At 50.9% G+C, this 21320-nt stretch overlaps 9 protein-coding genes across 9 annotated transcripts; 5 read left to right on the forward strand and 4 right to left on the reverse strand.

Moving 5' to 3' along the window:
- Nucleotides 1-41: 41 nt before the first annotated feature.
- Nucleotides 42-470, reverse strand: N7510_004944 (uncharacterized protein; the record flags this gene model as incomplete). Its single annotated transcript, XM_056976870.1, has 1 exon — nucleotides 42-470. One exon carries the CDS (start codon nucleotides 468-470, stop codon nucleotides 42-44), a length of 429 nt encoding a protein of 142 aa, XP_056836826.1.
- Nucleotides 471-2733: 2263 nt separating this feature from the next.
- Nucleotides 2734-4429, forward strand: N7510_004945 (MFS transporter; the record flags this gene model as incomplete). The annotated part of the gene is made up of 4 exons (XM_056976871.1): nucleotides 2734-2841; nucleotides 2897-2917; nucleotides 2965-3022; nucleotides 3081-4429. 4 exons carry the CDS (start codon nucleotides 2734-2736, stop codon nucleotides 4427-4429), a joined length of 1536 nt encoding a protein of 511 aa, XP_056836827.1.
- Nucleotides 4430-5125: 696 nt separating this feature from the next.
- N7510_004946 (agmatine deiminase family protein) lies at nucleotides 5126-6352 on the forward strand (the record flags this gene model as incomplete). Its single annotated transcript, XM_056976872.1, has 1 exon — nucleotides 5126-6352. One exon carries the CDS (start codon nucleotides 5126-5128, stop codon nucleotides 6350-6352), a length of 1227 nt encoding a protein of 408 aa, XP_056836828.1.
- A 1524-nt stretch (nucleotides 6353-7876) lies between these two features.
- On the forward strand, nucleotides 7877-9407 carry N7510_004947 (type III PLP-dependent enzyme; the record flags this gene model as incomplete). The annotated part of the gene is made up of 4 exons (XM_056976873.1): nucleotides 7877-8120; nucleotides 8220-8615; nucleotides 8672-9262; nucleotides 9316-9407. The coding sequence occupies 4 exons, from the start codon at nucleotides 7877-7879 to the stop codon at nucleotides 9405-9407; spliced, it is 1323 nt and encodes a 440-aa protein (XP_056836829.1).
- A 918-nt stretch (nucleotides 9408-10325) lies between these two features.
- Nucleotides 10326-11229, forward strand: N7510_004948 (carbohydrate-binding module family 1 protein; the record flags this gene model as incomplete). The annotated part of the gene is made up of 2 exons (XM_056976874.1): nucleotides 10326-10603; nucleotides 10659-11229. 2 exons carry the CDS (start codon nucleotides 10326-10328, stop codon nucleotides 11227-11229), a joined length of 849 nt encoding a protein of 282 aa, XP_056836830.1.
- A 1320-nt stretch (nucleotides 11230-12549) lies between these two features.
- N7510_004949 (putative acetyl xylan esterase (Axe1)) lies at nucleotides 12550-13557 on the forward strand (the record flags this gene model as incomplete). Its single annotated transcript, XM_056976875.1, has 3 exons — nucleotides 12550-12903; nucleotides 12971-13150; nucleotides 13207-13557. The coding sequence occupies 3 exons, from the start codon at nucleotides 12550-12552 to the stop codon at nucleotides 13555-13557; spliced, it is 885 nt and encodes a 294-aa protein (XP_056836831.1).
- Nucleotides 13558-14320: 763 nt separating this feature from the next.
- Nucleotides 14321-15995, reverse strand: N7510_004950 (putative clock controled protein (Ccg-8); the record flags this gene model as incomplete). The annotated part of the gene is made up of 2 exons (XM_056976876.1): nucleotides 14321-15570; nucleotides 15668-15995. The coding sequence occupies 2 exons, from the start codon at nucleotides 15993-15995 to the stop codon at nucleotides 14321-14323; spliced, it is 1578 nt and encodes a 525-aa protein (XP_056836832.1).
- A 773-nt stretch (nucleotides 15996-16768) lies between these two features.
- N7510_004951 (putative amino acid permease) lies at nucleotides 16769-18626 on the reverse strand (the record flags this gene model as incomplete). Its single annotated transcript, XM_056976877.1, has 5 exons — nucleotides 16769-17999; nucleotides 18057-18217; nucleotides 18264-18270; nucleotides 18323-18380; nucleotides 18428-18626. The coding sequence occupies 5 exons, from the start codon at nucleotides 18624-18626 to the stop codon at nucleotides 16769-16771; spliced, it is 1656 nt and encodes a 551-aa protein (XP_056836833.1).
- Nucleotides 18627-19155: 529 nt separating this feature from the next.
- Nucleotides 19156-20412, reverse strand: N7510_004952 (aromatic alcohol reductase; the record flags this gene model as incomplete). Its single annotated transcript, XM_056976878.1, has 4 exons — nucleotides 19156-19533; nucleotides 19597-19923; nucleotides 19991-20275; nucleotides 20326-20412. 4 exons carry the CDS (start codon nucleotides 20410-20412, stop codon nucleotides 19156-19158), a joined length of 1077 nt encoding a protein of 358 aa, XP_056836834.1.
- Between the last annotated feature and the right edge of the window lie 908 nt (nucleotides 20413-21320).

Below are 21320 nucleotides of genomic sequence, written 5' to 3' on the forward strand. Positions count from 1 at the left end.
TCCATATCACACCTAGTATAAGTTAGCAATCAAGTACATACTCATTTCTTGTCTTTGTAGTACACGCCTATGTGCTTGTCTCTGATCCCAGCCTCAACCTCGGCCGCTCGGTTGCCCCGCAGAGCAGTCTCCAGATCCCATTGTTCCTCCGAATCAGCAGAGCTCGCGGACTTCTCAACATCCTCGTTCGTGATACCCGTTTTGGAAGCTCGCGAAGCTTGCTTAGAAATATGACGGGCTTGATGAGAGATGCTGGAGAACTGGCGGCTAAGTTCCGAAAAGTCCTGTTCTGCCTTTTCGACATCGACACCCTGCTGCGACGAGGTCATACCCTGCGGATTCGAACTCCGAAGCTCTTCACGTCCACATTCATAGTTGTCTGAGTCGAGCGTATCCCCGTCGGAGTCATTGCAGGCTGCGGCCGTCGAGAGCTTCTCGTTCACGGCTTCAGGTGATTGTGATGTCGGCATTAGGAGTGTTGTGGCTGTCGCGAGTACCTCACGTCTTCCAACACCCCCAAAAAGCAAAAAAACCCCCCCGAGCTTGTGCACGAGCACGATAGCTGCAACGTTGTTTCACACCTTTATAATTTTGATTTTAGGTGTGTTGAAGCGGGTAGGAGCAGCGAAAGAGCGCCCAGTGACAGAAAAATAAAACTGCCGAAGAGAGGAGAACAACCCGCCGAGAAACCAAGCGAGAAAAAAAGACATTATATACTAGCCCCAAAAGTACATCGGTCCCTCCGTCTCGGCGCTGGCGTATTGGGGGGTGCTGCCTATAGCGCACGCCTCTGGTGCCTATGTGCGCATTATTCGGCTCCACCCGACAAGGATGCGAAGCCTCGAGAACAAGCGGTGATGGACATCATTGTTGACTCATCGTTAGTCGGAGCCTCTGGAACCGCGGGCACCACGAGGCCCAACCCCGGATGCAAGTCTACCGCAACCCTAAAGAGGGGGGGGGGATGCGGTGGCACCCTGCATTAACCGCTCGCGGGGTCCAGAAGCGGTTTAGGTACTAGCTCTCGGAGTCCGGAGTTAAAGAGCCCACCGGGTTCTCTTGTGGTCGCTCGTGCCGATGGGGGGAATCGAATTTCCCCCCCTCAAAGGTGGATATCCTGGACTAGGCGAATTAAGGGGTCTGACTCTCTGGATTACCAACGATTGCAGACCCTTGGACAATCTGGTTCTAATACTGTGGACTTTGGTACTAAAGTATCTCACAATTGATATGTGATTTAGTTTCGACGCTTACCCAAATCCCGAAGTTTAACCGGTCCTGGAACTTGCTATCAGAGGTACTTTTAGGCAAATTTACTCTACAGTCCGCGGACGTGCTCATGAGTTCGTGTCTTTGGGGCCGAAGATGGCACCCCTGAGCTTATGTATATCTCTGCTTTCAGGGGTTCGATAGTGCCAGATCGTCCGCAAACCAGCGGCTCTTTGGTCCCCATTCCGGACCTTTTCCTTATAGTTAGATCATCCTCGAGGTTAATTTATGCTCATACTCGCATTGAAAGATTAAGTGAGCTACTCATACTCTTCTGATCCGGTATTGGTCCAGCATCTTACATGGGAGCTACCGACTCTCAAGGAGATGCAGCTTTCAATATCCTCAGCTATCCCATGTAATCCCAGCACGGCCCTACAGCTGAAACTTGCCCGTGCTATCCCCGTCTTGAGAGATTACTGATAATATTTACATATACATGAGAGACAAAGCAGGCGTGCGTTTGATCTTCATTCCCTAGTACCCCCGAAAATACAGGATACGCGGAATCTTAACCTGGATTAGAATCACTGGCAGAAATGAGCCAGAGGAAATGTTGTCCACGGACCACACTCATAATTCCCTGCTCCTGGAAAGGTATCTAATCGTTGTGTTTAGAAGACTCTATCTCCGTCATCCGCTTCAGCCTCGACAGTAGGCTCTGTTGACCCAACAACAGGGAAACGATGTGGTCAAACACTCCCGCCCCCAAAGGAAATTACTCTAATCGTGGCTGGAAGACCTCGATCTCCTATTGAGAGCCATGAGAGAAGGATTCTCAAAGTCTGTCTTAACTTTACTTGGAGCTTATTCCCAATGGTTAGGGACAGGTTTGGTCCAAAAATTATTTAGATTTTTAAAATTAAGCTGCGTTCGTTTGTGAGATATTGAAGTGCCTGAGCAGCGTTCAACAAACCGAAGTCTCCAGGCCACCAATGGTATGACATGTATTAAGGGGCAAACAATAACAAAAAGCCAACTACCATGTTTGCCCCCTGATATATTGATATAATATTGAGAAGGGTTTAAAAAGTTAAACGTGCTCTGTTGTATTGTATTTCGCAATTTTTCGGCTCAGAGTGGCTTTCCTGGACATTATTATGCTACATACTCAAGTAAATGTGTGTCAATGACGAAGGACTAGGCCTTGCATATTGCGTTATTTGATGATACACTATCACTAAATATTTGAACGCATTATACCGTGGTTGTCCAATTATAATTGTGTTGTGATGCAGCTGGACCTGCAGCCCAAACCTGGAGGGAGCCGCGAGCAAAAGAAAACATATGAGACAAATAGGAGACTTCCCTCACCCCACGCCTTTGAGAAAAAAATCAGTAATTTGCAAAATTGCATACCTTTTTATATGATTACTTTGACTATACCATTGTCTGCGGTCAAGCTCTTATAATTCAGTCATCTCTGCGGATTCCATATCAGACTTGCTAAAATCAAGATCCATAATGGCACCTTGGTTCAAGAAGTTCAAGTCAAATGAGCGACCATGGCTTTTGGAGTTGCGCTCATCCCAGACATTTATTGTGTTTACCGTTTCTCTATCTATGTTCACGGTATTATCCAATTTACTCTCCTTTTCAAATGTCCTCTGGCTAATGTACTATCTAGGACCTTTTCCTCTATGCTATGGTGCGTTCTCCGTCATTCCTTAACCGTCTTTGACCTCACAAGTGCAGATTGTCCCCGTCATGCCAAGAGCGTTGGTCACTCGGGCTGGGATATCGTTTGAAGATCGTATGTGGCTATCAAAGTGGCCGCTGGAGCTCAGTCCTGTCTACTAACATTATAGCAGGAGAGTATTGGAACAGTGTGATGCTCGTCTCCGAGGCTATTGCTGCTCTCGCCTGCAGCCCCGTGTTTGGCTACGTGCTAGACAGATCAGGAACACGTCAGGGCCCGTACCTCTTTGGTTTAGGTCTCCTTTTTGCTTCAATGGCCGTTTTGACCCTCGCTCGATCGGTTATTTGGTATATTATTGCACGAGTGTTACAGGGTGCAGCCACAGCCATGGTAGCTGTCGCCGGTCTAGCTATTGTGACGGATGCAGTTGACAGGAATCGCCTCGGCCATATGATAGGATACATTGGAACATCTATGAATCTCGGTTTTATGACCGGCCCAATGCTTGGCGGGTTGGTATACCATGTTGGCGGCTACTACTCAGTCTTTGGCATGGCGTTTGTAATCGTTGGTCTTGATTTCTTGTTACGGCTGGCGGTTATCGAGAAACGAATAGCCCAAACCTGGCTCGCATCGGCCAGTACCGAGACTGCATCTGAAGAGGGCTGGGTTGGGTACGCACCTTATGGAACTGTTGATGGAACTCTCAACAAGGGAGTAAGCTCTCAAACATTTGCGTTTTGGAAGTTGTTGCGGCAGCCTCGAATTCTGATCAGCCTGTGGGCTGTGATTGTTGGAGCCTTGGTAATTTCTGCATTTGATACAGTAGGTGGTTCTGCAAACCCTCCCTTTCGCACCTTCGTTAATTTCTTCATATTCCAGACGCTACCAATTTTCGTGGAGAATACTTTCCACTGGAATGCCTTGGGTGCTGGCATGATTTTTTTGCCTACCGCAAGTGCCGCAATTTTCCAGCCTTTTTTTGGTAGGTTGATCTATGTCAATTGGTCAAGAAGCAGTCCTTCTGACATCTCATGTTTCCTCACAGGCTACCTATGTGATCGATTCGGAGCCCGAGTCCTTACTTTCACAAGTTTCACCCTGCTAGCTCCTTCCCTTACCTGCCTGCGGCTAGTCGAGGACAATACCACGCACCAGAAAGGAATTCTCTGCGCTATACTCGTCCTGGTCGGCATGTGTCTTGATCTCAGTGAGCCAGCCCTCTTGGTCGAAATCCAGCGCGTACTAGATTGCATGGAAGAGGATTGTCCGGGTATTTTTGGTGAAAAGGGCGCCGTTGCCCAAGGCTTTAGTCTAGTAAACATGGCGCATTTTGGTGGATTGGCTCTTGGGCCTATGCTAGGGGGATTTATCGACCACCGCTACGGATGGAAAGTCATGACACTTACTCTAGGGATCTTATCTGCGGTGACTGCAGTGCCAATGCTCTGGCTTGATGGAGGGCCACTTGACGGGGAGTTGGCGCGTGAAGACTCGGAGAGAGAGCCACTGTTGGAGTAAATGACGGTGTGCAGGTAGAGTGTGGTACAATAGTCGTACTAGGAAATCTACAGGCTTTCATCGATATAATCTTGAAAGTACTTCTTCACTCATTTCCCACTGCTGGGCCTGTACTTCTCCAAGTTGTCGCCGTGCAACGTTACCGGTGGAGATCATCCCGCGCGGGCACGGGAGATCGGTCCCTAATTGTCGATATCCGCAACTATCTAAAGGTAGCTCTTGGACCATTAGGTGGGTCTGAGCCATTAGCCTAGTGGAGACGCGAGAGTATTGAAAGGTTTCTTTTCCTGGCAGTATGCGCTCCGGTGCCTTTCCTTGTGCATATACCCTGCAATTATTGTTTCCCTAGAATATGCCGAGTGTCAATTCTGCAGCGACCATGTAAAGGGTATAAAATTGGGCAGTCCGTAAATTTCGTTGCTTTTTCTCTCTAGTACTCTCTCCAACCATCGTGTTCGTTAGCTGTCCACGACAAATCTTTCTGGTAGATCCTTATCCCTCTTCCTGCTGAGCGGGTCAATATCAAACAATATAACGTCAATGTTCTGAACCAGCCATGCTAACTCTCTGCAGTTACACAAATCTCCAATTGTGTTAAAAAGAATTTCGATCCTCTTGCCTAACTTGCAACAATTTAAACGGAAGCAAGCCCCTACATACCATCGCAAGACACCTCCGTCGCTTGAATCAGCCACGATGGGATTCTTCCAGAGACTTCGTAAAGCCATTATTAATTTCATATCCTCTACGGAGACCTCGATTACCTCGACTTTCCATACACCAAATGACGAAAAAGCACAGGTGATTCAAAAAGGGAAGTTTATCTTCCCGGCTGAAAGTGATCGTCACGAAGCCACTATTCTCGGATTTCCATCCCGATGTTCTTTGCCACCAGACCAGTACGATGCAGTATGTGGCGAGTTGATTCAGCTGGCCGCAGCCATAGCGGAGTTCGAACCAGTTCGCCTGTATGCCCGTCCAGAGGACATAAAGCTTGCTGAATCCCTGGTCAAGGCAACTGTCAACAAGATTTCCCGAGTCACCGTCATCCCGTCCCCAATCAACCACTGCTGGGTGCGCGACACCGGCCCTGTATATGTGCGTGATGCAACAGGGGAATCTCCAAAGCGCCGTTTTGCTATTAATTTTCGATTCAACGAGTGGGGCGGCAAGAAGCCGGAAGATGAGGGAGTGGCTTGGGGCCAACAGTGGCCGCTTATGAATGACAAGACGCTTCAAGAAAATACGGACTTCGCGCGTTATGTGATTGAACACGACCGCAATCCAACGCTGGTCACACGCGTTGATGCCCCAATCCGTGCTGAAGGCGGCGGTTTGGTGGTAGATGGCGATGGAACCCTATTGATCACGGAGAGTAGCATCGTCTGCAACATCCGCAATCCAGGACTTACTAAAACCGATATTGAGGAGGAGCTAAAGCGGTTGCTCGGTATCGAGAAAGTAATCTGGTTCCCAGGGCGGCCCAACGTGGACATCACAGACGTGCACATGGACGCGGAGGCGCGTTTCATACGTCCCGGTGTGGTTGTCTACTCGAAGCCCCACGACATTGCCCCTGATCTTTGGAAAGAATTGTCAACTGAGATCCGCGAGATCCTGGGCCGTGAGACCGACGCCAAGGGGCGCAATTTCGAAATCCACACCATTGAAGAGCCAGACCCTCGTGGCTTGGTCAAATCTGCCGATGATGAGTTGGCCGCTAGCTACGTCAATTTCTACTTTGTGAATGGCGGCCTGATCATTCCCAAGTTTGGTGACGAACAGAGAGACCAAAAGGCTCTGGAAATCTTGCAGGCTCTGGCCCCTGAACGCGTCGTCAAGCAGGTTTACACTAATGCCATTCCTCTTACAGGTGGAGTGCTGCACTGCGTCACCCAGCAGATTCCTGCTCTGGAGGCATGACGGTAGTCGAGAGTAGAATTGGCCAATCGACTTAGGCATTTGCGGACTGGATGGCGGGGACTATCTGTACGGTAGAAATTGGCTTTTGTTTTATGTTTTGCCTTTTTTTAAAAGTGAGTAGTAAATAAGCACTTTGGCCATCACCTTTTGTTTGGCAAGTCCCTAAAATCCACAATTCGGAGGGCCCATGCAATGTCGCGTTCAACAACCTCAACTGTAATTACCCTAGGCATTAATCATGGTTTCTGTCTGATCCAGCACCTTTTATCCAAATTTGGAAATAGACATAGCCTAGAGCTTTTAAACAGAACCAGAATTTGAGTTATGAAATTTCCAACAATACCGGCACCTCCGTGCCATCAGTTCAGTTGAGGCAAGCATTTGTTCAGATCAGCCAGCCACAGCAAGAAAATGAAAAAGGCACCCAGCGTTCCTCTATTCCACATATGTGCAGCCTGGATGTTATGGCAGGAACACGTATTAGAGGGACGATGAGGCGCATTCTCGGGCGAAGATGCCTCCCACAGCACACTCAAACAGCTACATGTTACTCAACAGGCCGAGCATCCCGACACCGATAAATCCGACGTTGCAGTGTGACAGAAACTCAGATCCCTCGGCAATGAGAGTGGACTAAGTGCCGTCTACAGTACATACTCCAAGATCAGCAGTATGCCATAGACTGGTGTGGACCGTTCATCAAGGTACAATTACCTAAATATTCCTGGCCCATGATAGTGTTTCATCACGTACCGCAGGTCCACCAGTCCTGTAACCTGTTGAAGCAGTTCCTGCATTTATTGTCCAGGATGAGGGTCTTTTATTCTTTCACGCAAGGCCAATTGCACATTGGTGTCAAGAAATTAGAACATAGTGTAATATCGGCTCAATTAGCACTGTAATTGCCAAAGTTCTCTCTCTCGAATCTCCAGGACACGACGCCACATGTCTCAATCAGTACTTATCTATCCCAAGTGAAATTGGAGTACATGTGCGACGATCATCCATGTGATTGCCCAGTACGCCCCACTGAAGCAATGTTACACAACCCGATCACATAGCCTCAGATGAGATGCTTGGGCCCGAGCTGCGGGACTAACCGACTAGTGATCCGATCGATGATTGACAATATTAATGCTAGTTGAGTGAACCAGCCGCCGGAAAAATGCAGGCTGTTGTTTACCCAGTTTCAACATAAGTAAATATATTAGAAAGCACACCAATGGCTCCATACTGGAGCCATATTGACCTCAATACTCCCGTCTCTTTCGCCCTGTGCGACTCGATCGTAGCGCAACATCATTCTTTCATACCAAATTTGGTCAGCGACGGCAATTCGTCTCTTGAAAATGCCGCTTTTTATATACTCAGCTGACCCAGCAAACAGAGAACTCTGGAATTTACCACATGTTTCAAATTGTATTTCGGTATAGTACTCTTTATGGTAGGGTGATGGAAATGAACTCTCATTTCAAAGCCCTCCAATTCTGCCCTGTGCTCCTGAGCCGTTTCTTTTCTGCCATTATGGATCTCTTACCTGCACCACAGGACATTATCATGCCCGGGAAACCAGCACTCCGCGCTCTGGTCTATCGAACATCTACACCAGACAAGCTCATCGATCATACAATCGAGAACCATATCGCCAAACTAGGCACGTCATCAGTCGCTGGTGGTGATGAGTCCTTCTTCGTCGCAGACCTCGGCCAGGTGTCGCGGCAACATCATCGCTGGACACATAACCTGCCCGGTGTTCGGCCATTTTATGGTATCGTCCTCAATTTTCCTCCCAATTCCTTACGGCACACATTCAATTCCAAGACATATAGGTGGAGAGTTAATGAGAAAATTTCTTTCCAATAAACAGCGGTCAAATGCAACTCGGATCCAATCCTTCTCCAACGTCTCGCTGATCTAGGCACAGGCTTCGACTGCGCCTCGATCGAAGAAATGCGCGCCGTGCTAGATCTTGGGATTGACCCTGCACGTATCCTATTTGCCCACCCGTGCAAGGCACCGGCGGCATTGGTGTTCGCTCGACAGGTTGGCGTATGCCGTACCGTTTTTGACAACCTTGATGAGCTGGATTCCATCAAGACCCACATGCCGCACGCCCAGCTTCTGCTGCGCATCTATGCCAATGATGACAGCGCGCTTATATGCCTGGGTGAGAAGTTCGGGGCTCCCTTGGACGCCACACAGGCTCTACTTTCAAGAGCATGGGAACTTGGACTAAACGTAGTTGGGGTCAGCTTCCACGTGGGTGAGGTTGAACTCTGATTTTATGCTACGATTAATTAAGCGAACTGACATTTTCAGGAACTGGATCAACTAATCCGGCATCTTTTTGCAAAGCAATCACGCACGCACGCATGGTATTCTCGCAGGCCCAGCAACTCGGATTCCGCCCCAGCATACTCGACATTGGTGGTGGGTTCCAGGATAGCCATTTCGAAGAGACAGCCGCTCGGCTGCGCGAATCGGTCCGCACAGAATTCCCATCTGGTGTAACCACCATCGCTGAGCCAGGACGCTTTTATGCTCGAAGTGCCTATACCCTGGTATGTAGGGTGATTTCGCGCAGACGCCAGATAGGCAGCGCAGCCGCGACAGGTGTGCCGGATATGCTGTATCAAAATGATGGTGTCTATGGGAATTTCATGAATGTAATCATGGAGAAAGAGGTGATGATACCATATTTAGTTCGAGACGGAAAACACAAGCGTCCTACTTTATCTACGAAGATATCATCGAAGAAGGAAGATGCACAATCAACGGCCAAGACTAGACGAGAACATAGGTATTCGATTTGGGGCCCAACATGTGATAGCGTGGACTGTGTTGTTCGCGAGGCGGTGCTGGATGCAGAGGTCCTTGTTGGCGATTGGCTCATGTATAAGAATATGGGAGGTGAGTCTTTTTGGCCCAGTTAAAGCTGACTGACTGATTAAGTTCCTTGCCAGCATATACTAGCACCACCGCAACACAGTTCAATGGGTTCACTAGCACCCATGATACCCTCTATGTGAACAGCGAAGCCATTTCAGACGTTTGAATTAAATGGCAATCCGTCACCCAAGGCCAAAATATATAATTGCAAGTGTTGAGTTCGACCCTGGTATGGGACAGTAGCATATACAGTTGTTTTCTCAGGGTATTAGAGATTGCTACATGTTGAGTTTTATTTGGGTCTAGAACATAGTAGTTTTAATAGCAGTTCGGATCGGCGTTTGGAACCCTGAAAAGAACTGTCTCCATCACATATGGTCTATATAGCGAAATTGACACTATATAAGATCTTTTGTTCGCTAATAGCACGGCTTGCATTGAGCTTTATATGTGACTCCACAGGGCAGAAGTGGATGAGCGAGAAAGAAAGCATACACACCTCTCATGCCTGTTCTAGAAGATCTCATTATTGTCTGCAATCTGTCAGACTAGGACTAGTGCAGCGTTTTCAAGTTTATCAATACTGAGATGAGGGACCCTGTTGAACTGCGCCTCTCAAATATGCAGCGAATTACGGGTGAACGGATGACGGGTCAACGGATCGGACTAGATCATACAGATTCTCTTGATCTATATTATCCCCAAGGGCAGCGAAGCTCGGAATTTGCTAGTTGAAAAATCCCTGATTTAGGCTAAAAACACCCAAGTTGTTGAAACTTATTGAACCCTATGATCCGCGCATCCATGTATTCCTACTCAATAAAGCCAGCTGTATTAGAGTTTTTGATTTGAGGGGAAGTCCATTATGCTGGCAGCAGAGGTTTAGGCAGATCGGCCCGAATGGAAGGTTTTATAGGAATCAATTAACATAAATAAACAGTTACCGGCTAAGGATATTGGCTATCTCGAACGGAAGACTGTTACTCACAAATATATAAAGCCCTGACGAGTCGCTGGAATATACCCATACCTGATCACGGTTATTGATTCATTGCCTATATCTATACTGATAACTACTGTCGTCATGGTCCTCTTATCTACCCTTGTTGCCCTCTCTATAGTTGCAGGATCATCTGCTGCTCCTACCGACACTGTCAAGAGGGATATCGCTGATCGTGGTCCCCACGACTTTGCTCTGGGACAAGGCAATACCCTAAGCCGCCGGTCTGCCATTAACTATGACCAGGACTATACAACTGGTGGGACGGTCAATTACTCACCGTCGAGCACTGGATTCTCAGTTTCATGGGATACTGAGGATGACTTCGTTGTCGGAGTAGGATGGACCACTGGATCCACCAGGTAACCAGTGATTTTGCTCTCCCATCCATCCATTTCACTGACACCCTTTTACAAGCCCCATTACTTTTGGTGGCTCTTTCTCCGTTGGCGGCGGAACCGGTCTCCTCTCGGTCTATGGCTGGAGCACCAACCCCCTGGTTGAATACTATGTCATGGAAGACTACAGCAACCCTCCCACCAGCGGCACGGTGAAGGGGACTTTCACGAGCGATGGATCGACCTACACAGTCTGGGAGAACCAGCGCGTCAACGAACCATCCATCGATGGAACCGCGACTTTCAACCAGTACATCTCCGTCCGGAACTCCCCTCGAACCAGCGGTACGGTCACTATCGAGAACCACTTCCAAGAGTGGGCGTCACTCGGCATGGACCTGGGATCGCTCAGCTACCAAGTCATTGCTGTGGAAGGCTGGAGTGGCAGTGGATCTGCCACGCAGTCCGTCAGCAATTCCGGCAGCACCGGTTCCGGCGGTAGCACTGGAAGTGGCGGTGGCGGTGGAACTAGCAGTGGTAGCTGCTCAGCGCTTTATGGCCAGTGTGGCGGTATAGGGTGGACTGGTGCTACATGCTGCTCGTCAGGCACCTGCAAGGCGGCCAATTCCTACTACTCGCAGTGTCTTTAGAGATTGGCCCATCTTTACAGGCCAACAAGAGCAGGCGAGCGTAGCATGGTTTGATAGTCAAATACAGTATAATTACTATGCGAAGCCTTATCCTCGAAAGGAAGAAGAGTAATTAGTCTCGCTAAATACCCTTTCTTACCTCAACCATTGTGTAAAATTTCACTGTTATCATGTGATACTTCCGTATTGTCTGGTTCTATATCTTGAAGTACTGGTAGGGAGACGAAACAACCGTGGAAAGTTGAACTCTGCGATTGTCGAACTCCAGGAAGGTAATTTACGTACTAATCGGGAAGTTTGTGGGGCCGTTGGCGTCGCTAGTTATTGCTTGCCCATTTTTAGCATGCTTCAACAATACCGTGGAGGCCACAGCGCTTTGACCAGTCTAGCGACGGCTATAAATGGCTGCGGATGGGCATCATGGGCTGAGCCAGGGGTTCCTGCAGAATATAATACATCCTAACTGGTCAAAAGCGGGTAATGGTCCCGGCAGCCCAAAAGACAGATCGGTTACTTCAGCATTCCAATTATAACCTGTGCCATTATTGATGTGGTTATTTACTCTGAGCTTGTGCACCTCGGACTATCGAGCTCTCGGGCTGGAGTGCCTTATCAGACAGTTGTTCTTCGAGGGGGAAACCATAATGCATAGAGCCGAATCTTTGCCGCTTTGGGGGCTAGCGGTATATTGTGATGAAACTAACTGTTGTTTTCTTCACGGGAGATTCTCCGTCTCCACCCTGGGGACATCCGGGGTTTTGCCAGCCACTGCAATGCGGGGGAAGGGGACATGGATAATCACCTTGGAGATGCGTTCATTCAACCCTGTGCCTATATAGCCTGTCCGTCGCCAAAATAGCCTGTTTGTGTCCACACATCCTGCCCTGGTCCAAGGATTATGTGTCAAATCATCTTGTCTTCCCCACACCGATACGGCGTTCAATCCGGCATAATCGTAGCCATTGCGATTTCTTCACGGCTAAATTCAACTTCGCATTGTCTCCCGCACCTCAAATAGACTAATTTGAAGTTAATTCGATGTCAAGCGAGATCCTTCCTTTCGGCCAAAAGGAACAGTTTATGATTCTTGATGATCTACTCAACGGAAACATGGAGAACTCTTCCGCGCAGGGACTTTGCGTGTAGCTCATCCGAGGACGCCGCCTCTATATAAATGAGCAAGCATGGCCTTTGTTCTTTAGACCAGATTCAGTTCCATCCACTTCCACCCACAAGAATCCGCAAGGCAACGTCTCGTTTCACTCAGCTGCTCTCTATCTCCTGGAGTATCCCTATCTTTCTTCTCTTCTCCCTGGAATCATGATTTCGAAGGCAGTCACGCTTTCTCTCCTCGCAGGCAGCGCTCTCGCTGTCCCGCTCGAGGCTAACATTGCGAAGCGAAGCTGCCCGAACATCCACGTCTTTGGTGCACGCGAAACCACCGTATCCCCCGGCTACGGCTCATCCATCACGGTCGTCGATGATGTTCTCAATGCCTACCCAGGCTCTACCTCTGAGGCGATCAGCTACCCGGCATGCGGTGGGCAGGCTTCGTGTGGTGATGTCAGCTACTCCAGTTCAGTCGCTCAGGGCATCGCAGCCGTTGCCTCCGCCGTGAACTCCTTCAATTCGGAGTGTCCAGACACACAGCTCGTCCTGGTTGGATACTCGCAGGTTCGTTGGATCTCCTTAGCACTTCTAGGTGAAAGCCCCGCGTTCTGATCATGCAATTGCCATTTAGGGAGGCGAAATCATGGATGCTGCCTTGTGCGGCGGCGGTGACCCTAACCAAGGCTACACCAACACAGCGGTCCAGCTGTCCGCGGCCGCAGTGAATATGGTAAAGGCGGCCATCTTCATGGGTGACCCGCTGTTCAGAGCGGGCTTGTCATATGAAGTTGGAACCTGCGCTGCTGGCGGCGTAAGAACTCCCTTCCTCTCCTCGTCCCAAGTTTGATCCTGACAATGGAGATGCAGTTCGATGAACGCCCTGCCGGGTTTAGCTGCCCGTCAGCCAGCAAGATCCAGTCGTACTGTGATGCCACGGATCCGTATTGCTGCAACGGCAGTGACGCCGCAACCCACCAGGGCTACGGAGCCGAGTACGGTGCACAGGCATTGGCCTTCATCAAGACCAAGCTGTCCTCTTCCTCCTCGGGATCCACTACTACCACTACCATTACCACTACCACGGGATCTGGAAGTACTTCTACCGGCACTGTCGCTGAATGGGGACAATGCGGTGGACTGGGCTGGACAGGAGGTACAGTGTGTGCGAGCCCGTACACGTGCAAAGCGGCGAATGCGTATTATTCGCAGTGTCTCTAAAGTAGTTTGCGGGTATATAGTCTGGGGTATTAATCAGAGATAAGGAAAAGCACGGCCGGACGTCAGATATCCCAATAGCATTTGGTGAATGAGCTACTAGAGCCATGATTCACTCTAAGGGTCTTTAGGTTAGCTATAATGATTTTGATCCCTTTCTAAACAATGCAGTACCTCTTCTCTGATTTTCTTGACACCGACTCTTTCATACAACCAAACCCCTGCCGGTGGAGCTAGGAAAAGCCTGTAGCTGTCGTTTCTATTGGGCTCCTCATACGGTAATTGCATAAGCAGATATCCGACACTACAGTGCCGATACGGATCTCGTAGAGAAATGAGATAAAATCACTCTGGACTATAGTTAGGACTGTCTATCATGAACTCAATCGAATTAACCCGAACGGCACTAGAAATAATGAATAGCCCGCATTCATTCCACTTAACCGAGTACCTAACCTCAACTGTCTGGGAGCATCTATCAAAGAAGAAATTTTGCATCTAATCTGGACAGAAATGAAAACGAAGAAGTGTTGAGCTTCTTCCAACAAGTAAGAAATCGAAAACAACATAAAAACGCCGCTATTCGCTATTTCTTTCGCAGGGACTGGGCCACACCAAGTGGAAGAATGACAAGCAAGAAATAACAGAAGTGGATATCAATCATGATAAAAGCGTCACAAGAAATAGGAATGTTAAGTAGATTATCTTAACGAGAGACAAGGGAGTGTTCATAGGATAGGAAGGACGTAATGGCGGACCGGTTGGTTCATGTCTGTTCCATCCCAGCCATCCGGACGTCCTCCTGAGGTCCAGGCTCAGAGAGGAGAGGCTGCTTGATATCCATACCATAGAGCCGGGCATCAGGAGTAGCCATATCAGGCGCGAGTTCAGAAGCCAGGTTAGCCTTTTCCTGGGATTTAGTGTCTCGCTCTGGTCGTTTGCGGCCGAGGCGCTCGCACCAGTGTTCGGCACTGACGAGCGTGTCGTTGACGACGCCGCTCACTTGGGCCATCATGTCAAGCCCTTCTTGAGCCAGAACTAATATCCGATGGGCGTTGATGGTGTCATCGGAAGACGCAGCGGGCGAGTCAGGCGGCGGCTGGGAGCTCGATGCGACCTGGAACCGGTGTGGCAGCGATGTCAGGTGCCGACGGACGAGATGGCGAGCGTTCTCGGGTAGAGCGCCTCCGGCATACTTGGAAACGACATCCACAACTTGCTTCAGCGTAGATAGGACGTCCGCCTTGACGGCTTGGATGCGCTGCTGCAGCAAAGATGCGCTCTCGCCATTAGCGCCGTCCTCTAGATCATGCTGCGGCTGCCCTTGCCGCTCCTTGTGAGCTTCCCACTCGTTCACAGCATTCTGAAGAGCCACAATCGCTTTCCCGAGTCGGCCATTGGCCCACCGCAGCCAAGTCAGACAGTACTGCAAACTGCGCAGGGATTCCTCGCTCATGGCGACTCCAAGCCCTGACGTCGAAATGACCAGTCGGCTCTGCCATGTCGGCGGGATTTGTCGACCGGATTTTGGTTTCTCTTCGTAGTGCGGAGATCGCATTTCATCGTATGGAGGCAGCGTCTCGGCCATGGACAGATCTGACGAGCTCCGAGTCCGCGTCGCGGGCGTCGAGTCGCCAGATCCCTGCTCTATCTCCATCTCGGATGGGGACGCAACGCCGTTCACTTTACGCCGCTTGCTGCGCTTTGCGTCGGCTGATGCTTCTCGCCGCTGTAGTGCCCAACGCAGACCGCTCTCAACACCGGTCTTGCGGCCAACTGTATTGACAGTGCTTGCGACGGGAGAACCAATGGTACGCTCGATGAACTCGGCGCTGGACTTGAAACGAGGAGAATACGATTTCGAGGTGGTGTACGCGGACACAGAACCGTTTATCGCAGAGGAGATTAGCGGGTGCGAAGTTGTCAGCAGGGATAGCAGCGGCTCTGGTTGCTGAGGGTCTGGTGAAGCAGTAGTCGGGACGGGCGGCCGGTGTGCTCCAGGAGATCGGACGAAATCTAATTTTTTTGTTCAGCATCGGATCAAAGCGAGCGAAACAGCCGGACAGGACCTGCCGTCCACCGAGCCGAGCTTCGTATTATGAAGGCGACATACCTGAACGAAGACCTTCCAGCGCTTGCGCGGCCTCGAGATCATCCATGGACAAAACGCTCGCAGCACGACGGGATCGATCGTCTGTGGGTGGCGGTGGGTTGCTCTCAGCGTCCATCACGGAGGAGAGGGCATTCTGGGGAGGGAGACGGGGAGATATCGGCGCCACCGAGGACGACGGGCTGGCGGTATAAGAGGCTTCCAACGAGGGGAAGACCGTCGCAGCGGACAAAGAAGCTGGGGCGGTGGCGTGGGGAGCGGCAGCAAGAGCAGTGGCGGGCTCGCTCACGGCAGATAGACTAGTGGTGTTTTGGGCAGGTGTTCTTTCCATGGCGGGTCAGCGAAGCAAATGATGGACGGAGGAATGAGATACACGTGAAAGTGGAGCGGGAATTAGGTAAGTACGAGGGGAGTACTTGGGGGCCCGTACAAGTTAGTAGGAGGGGGGAAGTACCATCTTGTCTTCACATGTCTCTCAACATTTATCAGAGAGCCGACGAGTCACCATGTCCGGCCCCAATCATGAACCCAATTATTCTTCTCTTTGGGGGATCCCAACACCTCGCTAGCATAACCTAAAATAATGAAACGAATAAGAATAATGTGATGCCCCGGAAGACGACACCCCCGTCACATCACATGTGTCTCAGATAGAAGAGACCCCCCGGTCTTACCATCCCCTCTAATATAAGCCAAGCAACGTAAAGTATTAATTAATGGATTCGGTCCACTCGTACAATGTAGCCTATTCCGGACTGGCTCAACGGCATGTGATGGTGGGGAGGATGATTGCACTCAGGGCTAACTAGCGCCGACTATGTCCGTCCTAGTGGGTATGAACAGACGCCGGCAGCGGCTTTAAGCATTTAGGCAGAATCCTGCGATACGACAGGGTCTGCTTTTGGCCCACGGGTGTGCTGGGGGCGCTTAATTTAGATGAAATGCATATGAAAGGATCCAATTACCCACCCGAAGCCATGGACTACGATGATGTCAAACCCAGGTCTCTCTGGGATGGACAGAAGAAAACAATTGACAATTCAACCAGACAACCAAAAAAGATCCACGGAGTGCCACGGACGACGTCTCAGGGCAGAGACAATTTCAGTCTCTTCTTTCCCCCGAGCACATCGGCTTATCCGTCCACAGATCCGCTTCCTTGGGGGCGACATGCTTATTCTTGATGGCCAGCTTGTACCCAACAATCAAAATGAAATACAGCGGGATACCGAGGTACGACGCCACGAAAGATTTATAGTTAAAGTGCCGGCGACCGGCCTCGAGCTTGAACGAGTCGACGACCATAGTCACCGAGATGAACAGACACAGGATGAGAGCCAGAAGGGTTCCGGGAAGGCCGAAGCGGGCTTTGCAGATCAGCGCTTCGTCGGGGACACCTTGGGCTTTGCGGGCTCGCACGAATGAGATGTGCGTGATGAGAATGGATATCCAGGTTAGGAGACCGAGCATCGTTACGCTGTTGACGAAATACCCGAACACGACGGTGGAATCGTGGCCGATATTCAGGTATGCCAGCATCGTCACGGCGCAGCATACGCCCAGTGCGTAGATGGGGATGCCTCTGCGGTTGGTGCGCGACAGGAAAGCGGGTGCTCGGTCCTTCAAGGCGAGGTCACACATGGCCTTGGCCGCCAGGTACAGATCGTAGTTTGCAATCGACAGAGTAAACATCAGGATGCAGGCATTCAGGATGTCTGGCAGGACGGAAATGCCCGCCAGGTATATCGCGGCAACGAACGGCGAGGCAGCGGCGTCTTTGGAGGCTGCGCTGTGGAACGCCAAGGTCACCGAGTTGTGCGGAACAATCATCCCCAGAAGCGTGATCCCGAGAAGATGAAAGACCAAGATTCGGTAAAAGGTATACTTGATCGCGCGCGAAGTCGCCTTGTGTAAACACGGGGTCTGTGCCATGATCCCCGTTCTCTCACTCCCGATATACGCGAACATCGCGGAGGATACCGTGCCGCAGGTACTATAGAACTTCTCAATCAGGCGATTCTCGTTGGGCGGCCCAAATGCACCGGGGTATTTCCAATATCGAAACCCTCTGCGGTCATGATCTGGTCCACCGCCCAACGCGATGACGAAGGAGAGGAGCATGAGGCCGGACATCATCACGATTTTGAAACACGAGACATAAAACTCCATCTGACTGGGGAGGCCGCGGCAGAGGAAGTTGAGTGCTGTGATAATAACGAGAAAGCACGTAACCCAGATCCCAGGGTTGACTCGTTCAGCATCAAGCCAATATGATACCACCAACGTCGCGGCTGTAAGCTGATTCGGCGTGACAACGGCATATTTAAGCCAGAAGCTGTCGATGCCGTCGTCAAAGAGAAGATTCAAGACCATGGAATAGCATGGCACTCACATCGAAGCCAGGCTAAATCCAAGTGCCGGGTCACAGAATCGAACAGCTTGATCGGCAACAGTGAAGGGTTTCGGTAACCAAGCAGCGACTTCGCCCAGGGCCGAGAGAACCAGGTAGGCCGTGAACCCAACGACCGTATAAGAAATGATTACGGCTGCGGGCTGCATCGCGTCAGTGTGTTGAATAGAATGTATCAGGATGGCTTACTCCGCTTCTGATCATGGTATATCAGCCAAGTTCGCCCGAGACAAGACGGGTTCACATACATTGACAGTGCCCTACCCGTGCCAATCATCAACCCCGTCCCAATCGCCGACCCAATGGCTATACCTCCGTTAGCGCTCATCTTAGATGCAGAATCCAGTACAGACTCATGATGCCGACCTGCCGAGGTGTCAGTTCGTCGTAGATGTCCGCGAAACCCGTTGGTATGACATCGGAATGAACTGCAGTCACAGTTGGCGCGACGCTTGGTTCGGTCTGGGCATGCGGTGATGGAGGGAGATCAGGCGCGCTGGGTTGGCGGTGGAGCTGGATCATCTTCTCCAGTCGAGGGCAACCGAGTCCCATCGTCACGAGAAGAAAAGACGATCCGTATAGAGCGAGAGATTGGCGGCGAGAGAAAGGGAACGAAGAGGAAGAACGGATCCATGGTCACGGTAGGCGCGATAGAGAAACAGAATGAGCGAAAGGAAGGAGGGCACCAGATGAGTGCAGAGTGGGATATATTTCTATATGCAACGAGTTCCCCGGCAATCAAAATAAAAAAAAGAAAAGTCGTAAAGCCACCAGATCTATACCATGGCACACCGAGGCCCACCTCTTAGGGCACAGTGTGGCCAGCGTCTATACTTAACTGTCTTTTCGAAAACTGCAAAATACAAAAGAAGAAAAAGAAAAATCAAAACGCCTTTGCCATAACAAAAAAAACCCCCAATCAGGGTCGCAATAGGCTTATCCCGTCGAAGAGAAATTCGTGTAAATGTGTCAAACATTACCAAGAATGGGTGGACGGGTTATCCGAAACGACTGACATTCGCCGCGACAAAACAAAAAGAGACCGGGTATGCGTTTGAGAGAAAAGAAATATTCATTCAGTTCATCGCGACATGAGCGAGTCGCTCGACTCCGTCCGAGGGAAAATGCGGGTGTACAGCGAGTCGCTGGACTCGGTGCGCGGGAAGTGGCGCTGGTGTTTGCGGGAAATCACCCGGTCCGTGTACACACCCTTGGCTGAACCGCGCACAACCGACTCGAGATACTCGCGGAAATCCGCAGGCTTGAAATCCGGGTACAGCTCCTGGGAAGTCAGGTAGCCGAGGTACTTGGCATACTCCGGGTTGTTGTCACCGCGGATGCCCCACGACAGCTGGTACTCGGCCAGATAGCGGGGGATGAACTTGATCGGGTCGAAGGGGTATGTTTCGCTGGCCTGGCGGGCAGCCAACACTCGGCTCCAGATTGTCTCTTCGGGGACCTATGCTCCGAGGGTTAGTTAAGGGATTTCTGAGGAATCGGGCCGAGTGGTCTGTGCACGTACGTAGAGCCGCTCAATCTTCTCCTCGCTGATTTCCTCCATGAGATCGTAGATCTTGTTCTGGGTCGACACGGCGTTGTAGGCAAGCACCATCTTGTTCAGCGTGCGCGGATCCAGGATGATCTTGGCCATGTAGCGGCCAATGTCGCGCAGGTCCGTCAGTGCCGTGGGCGTGTTTCCGTCTCCGATGATCTCATCGTTCCCGGATGTCATGGCATAGTCGACGCGCCCGGAGTTGAGGCGAGGGTAGGCGAGCTGGTACCACCAGCCGACATCGACGATGGTGTATGGCAGCCAGAGCTGACGGATCTGGTTGTAGACAATCTCTTTCTGTAAAGAGTAAAAGTTTCGTTAGTTGATCGATGCGATTCCGTCCCCCTAGATTGTTCGGTCATACCTCATCGCGAAGCCACATGACGCCTCCCGGGGGAGCCACGGTGATGAAGCCACAGGGCACGAATCGCTTGACGCCCGTTTTCTTGGCGGCTTTGGCTAGCGGGATCTGATCATGCTGCTCGGCAGGCCCGACACAGCTAATCACCACCTCAATGTCGGCCAGAGCCTCGATCAGTTCCTCCTCCGAGGCCTTCAGGTCGCATTTGCGGATTTGGACCCCGCGCTCCTGCAGCCCGATGACCGCAGGCTTGTGGACGGAGGTGGGACGGACGAGCGCAAATACCTCCTGTTCCTGATTAGCATGGAAGAGGCACGACTCGGAGAGGGCAATCGTACAAAATGGCCGTCCTCGAGCAAACCGTTGGCGATGGACCCTCCGGTCTCACCCGCTGCGCCGACGAGCAGAACCTTGGTCTTCGACATGGTGTGTGTATGCGGCAGGCGGGGGGCAATGGTGGTGGTGGTGGTGATAGCGATGATGGTGCGGATGGGGGGTTGGGAAGGGAAGGGAAGAAGGAAGATGGAAGGAAGAAGTGAGCGGAGCCAAGTTCTCAGGCGCAGGCGACGTTATAAAGCAGCGGTTCCCACCGGTGTAAGGCGACTACCCACTTTTGCGGTGGACGACGGTGGGTCGAGGTGGGTTGGGCACGGAGGGCGACGACAGTGATGTCCGGGGATTACTAGTCCTAGGGACTGATTTTCGATGCTCTTATTCGGTTCTGCGATGATTCTCCTTCTCGACTTACCCTGGAATGGGCGAGACAGACATTTTTGTGCCTCCGGCCGGTCGGGATAGCCCGAGTTACGTCATGCCCGGCATCCCGGTATGTATCCTACCACGTTCGAGTCCAGAATGGATTGTGGCAAGTGATTGGAACGATTTATGTCATGATAATAACTCGTTTGTGAACGACGGATTCCGAAGAGTTCCCCCCCCCCCCCCGTCCATCGTAATAATCGGCGTGGTGTTGGTGCCACAATCTTGGAAGAGCTTAGCGGTCGTGACCGGGCAGTGACGAAATGCAGCCTAATCCCAGTCCTGATCGCCCGGCAGCCAGCCACACCCGCGACCAACAGACGCTTACTTGCTCCCCTGCGAGATACGTCCCTCCCGGGCACTTTTATTCTACAGTCCATCTACTCCTACTCTCACTCTCACATGCACCTACTCCCATCCCCCTTCGGAAAGGCCGCAGGAGGGGCCAGAGTGGGTCGCAACCCTGGATTGGAAGAGTGGCTGGATCAAGTAAGCGGCCGCGAAGATCTCGGAGCAAGACCAGAAACCGAGGAAGGAAAGCCGGGGGCTCCGTAGTATTGGTCAAATACATGAT

This window comes from Penicillium lagena (assembly GCF_028827675.1).
Source record: "Penicillium lagena strain IBT 129212 chromosome Unknown utg000002l_segment0_segment0, whole genome shotgun sequence".
Lineage (NCBI taxonomy): Eukaryota > Fungi > Ascomycota > Eurotiomycetes > Eurotiales > Aspergillaceae > Penicillium > Penicillium lagena.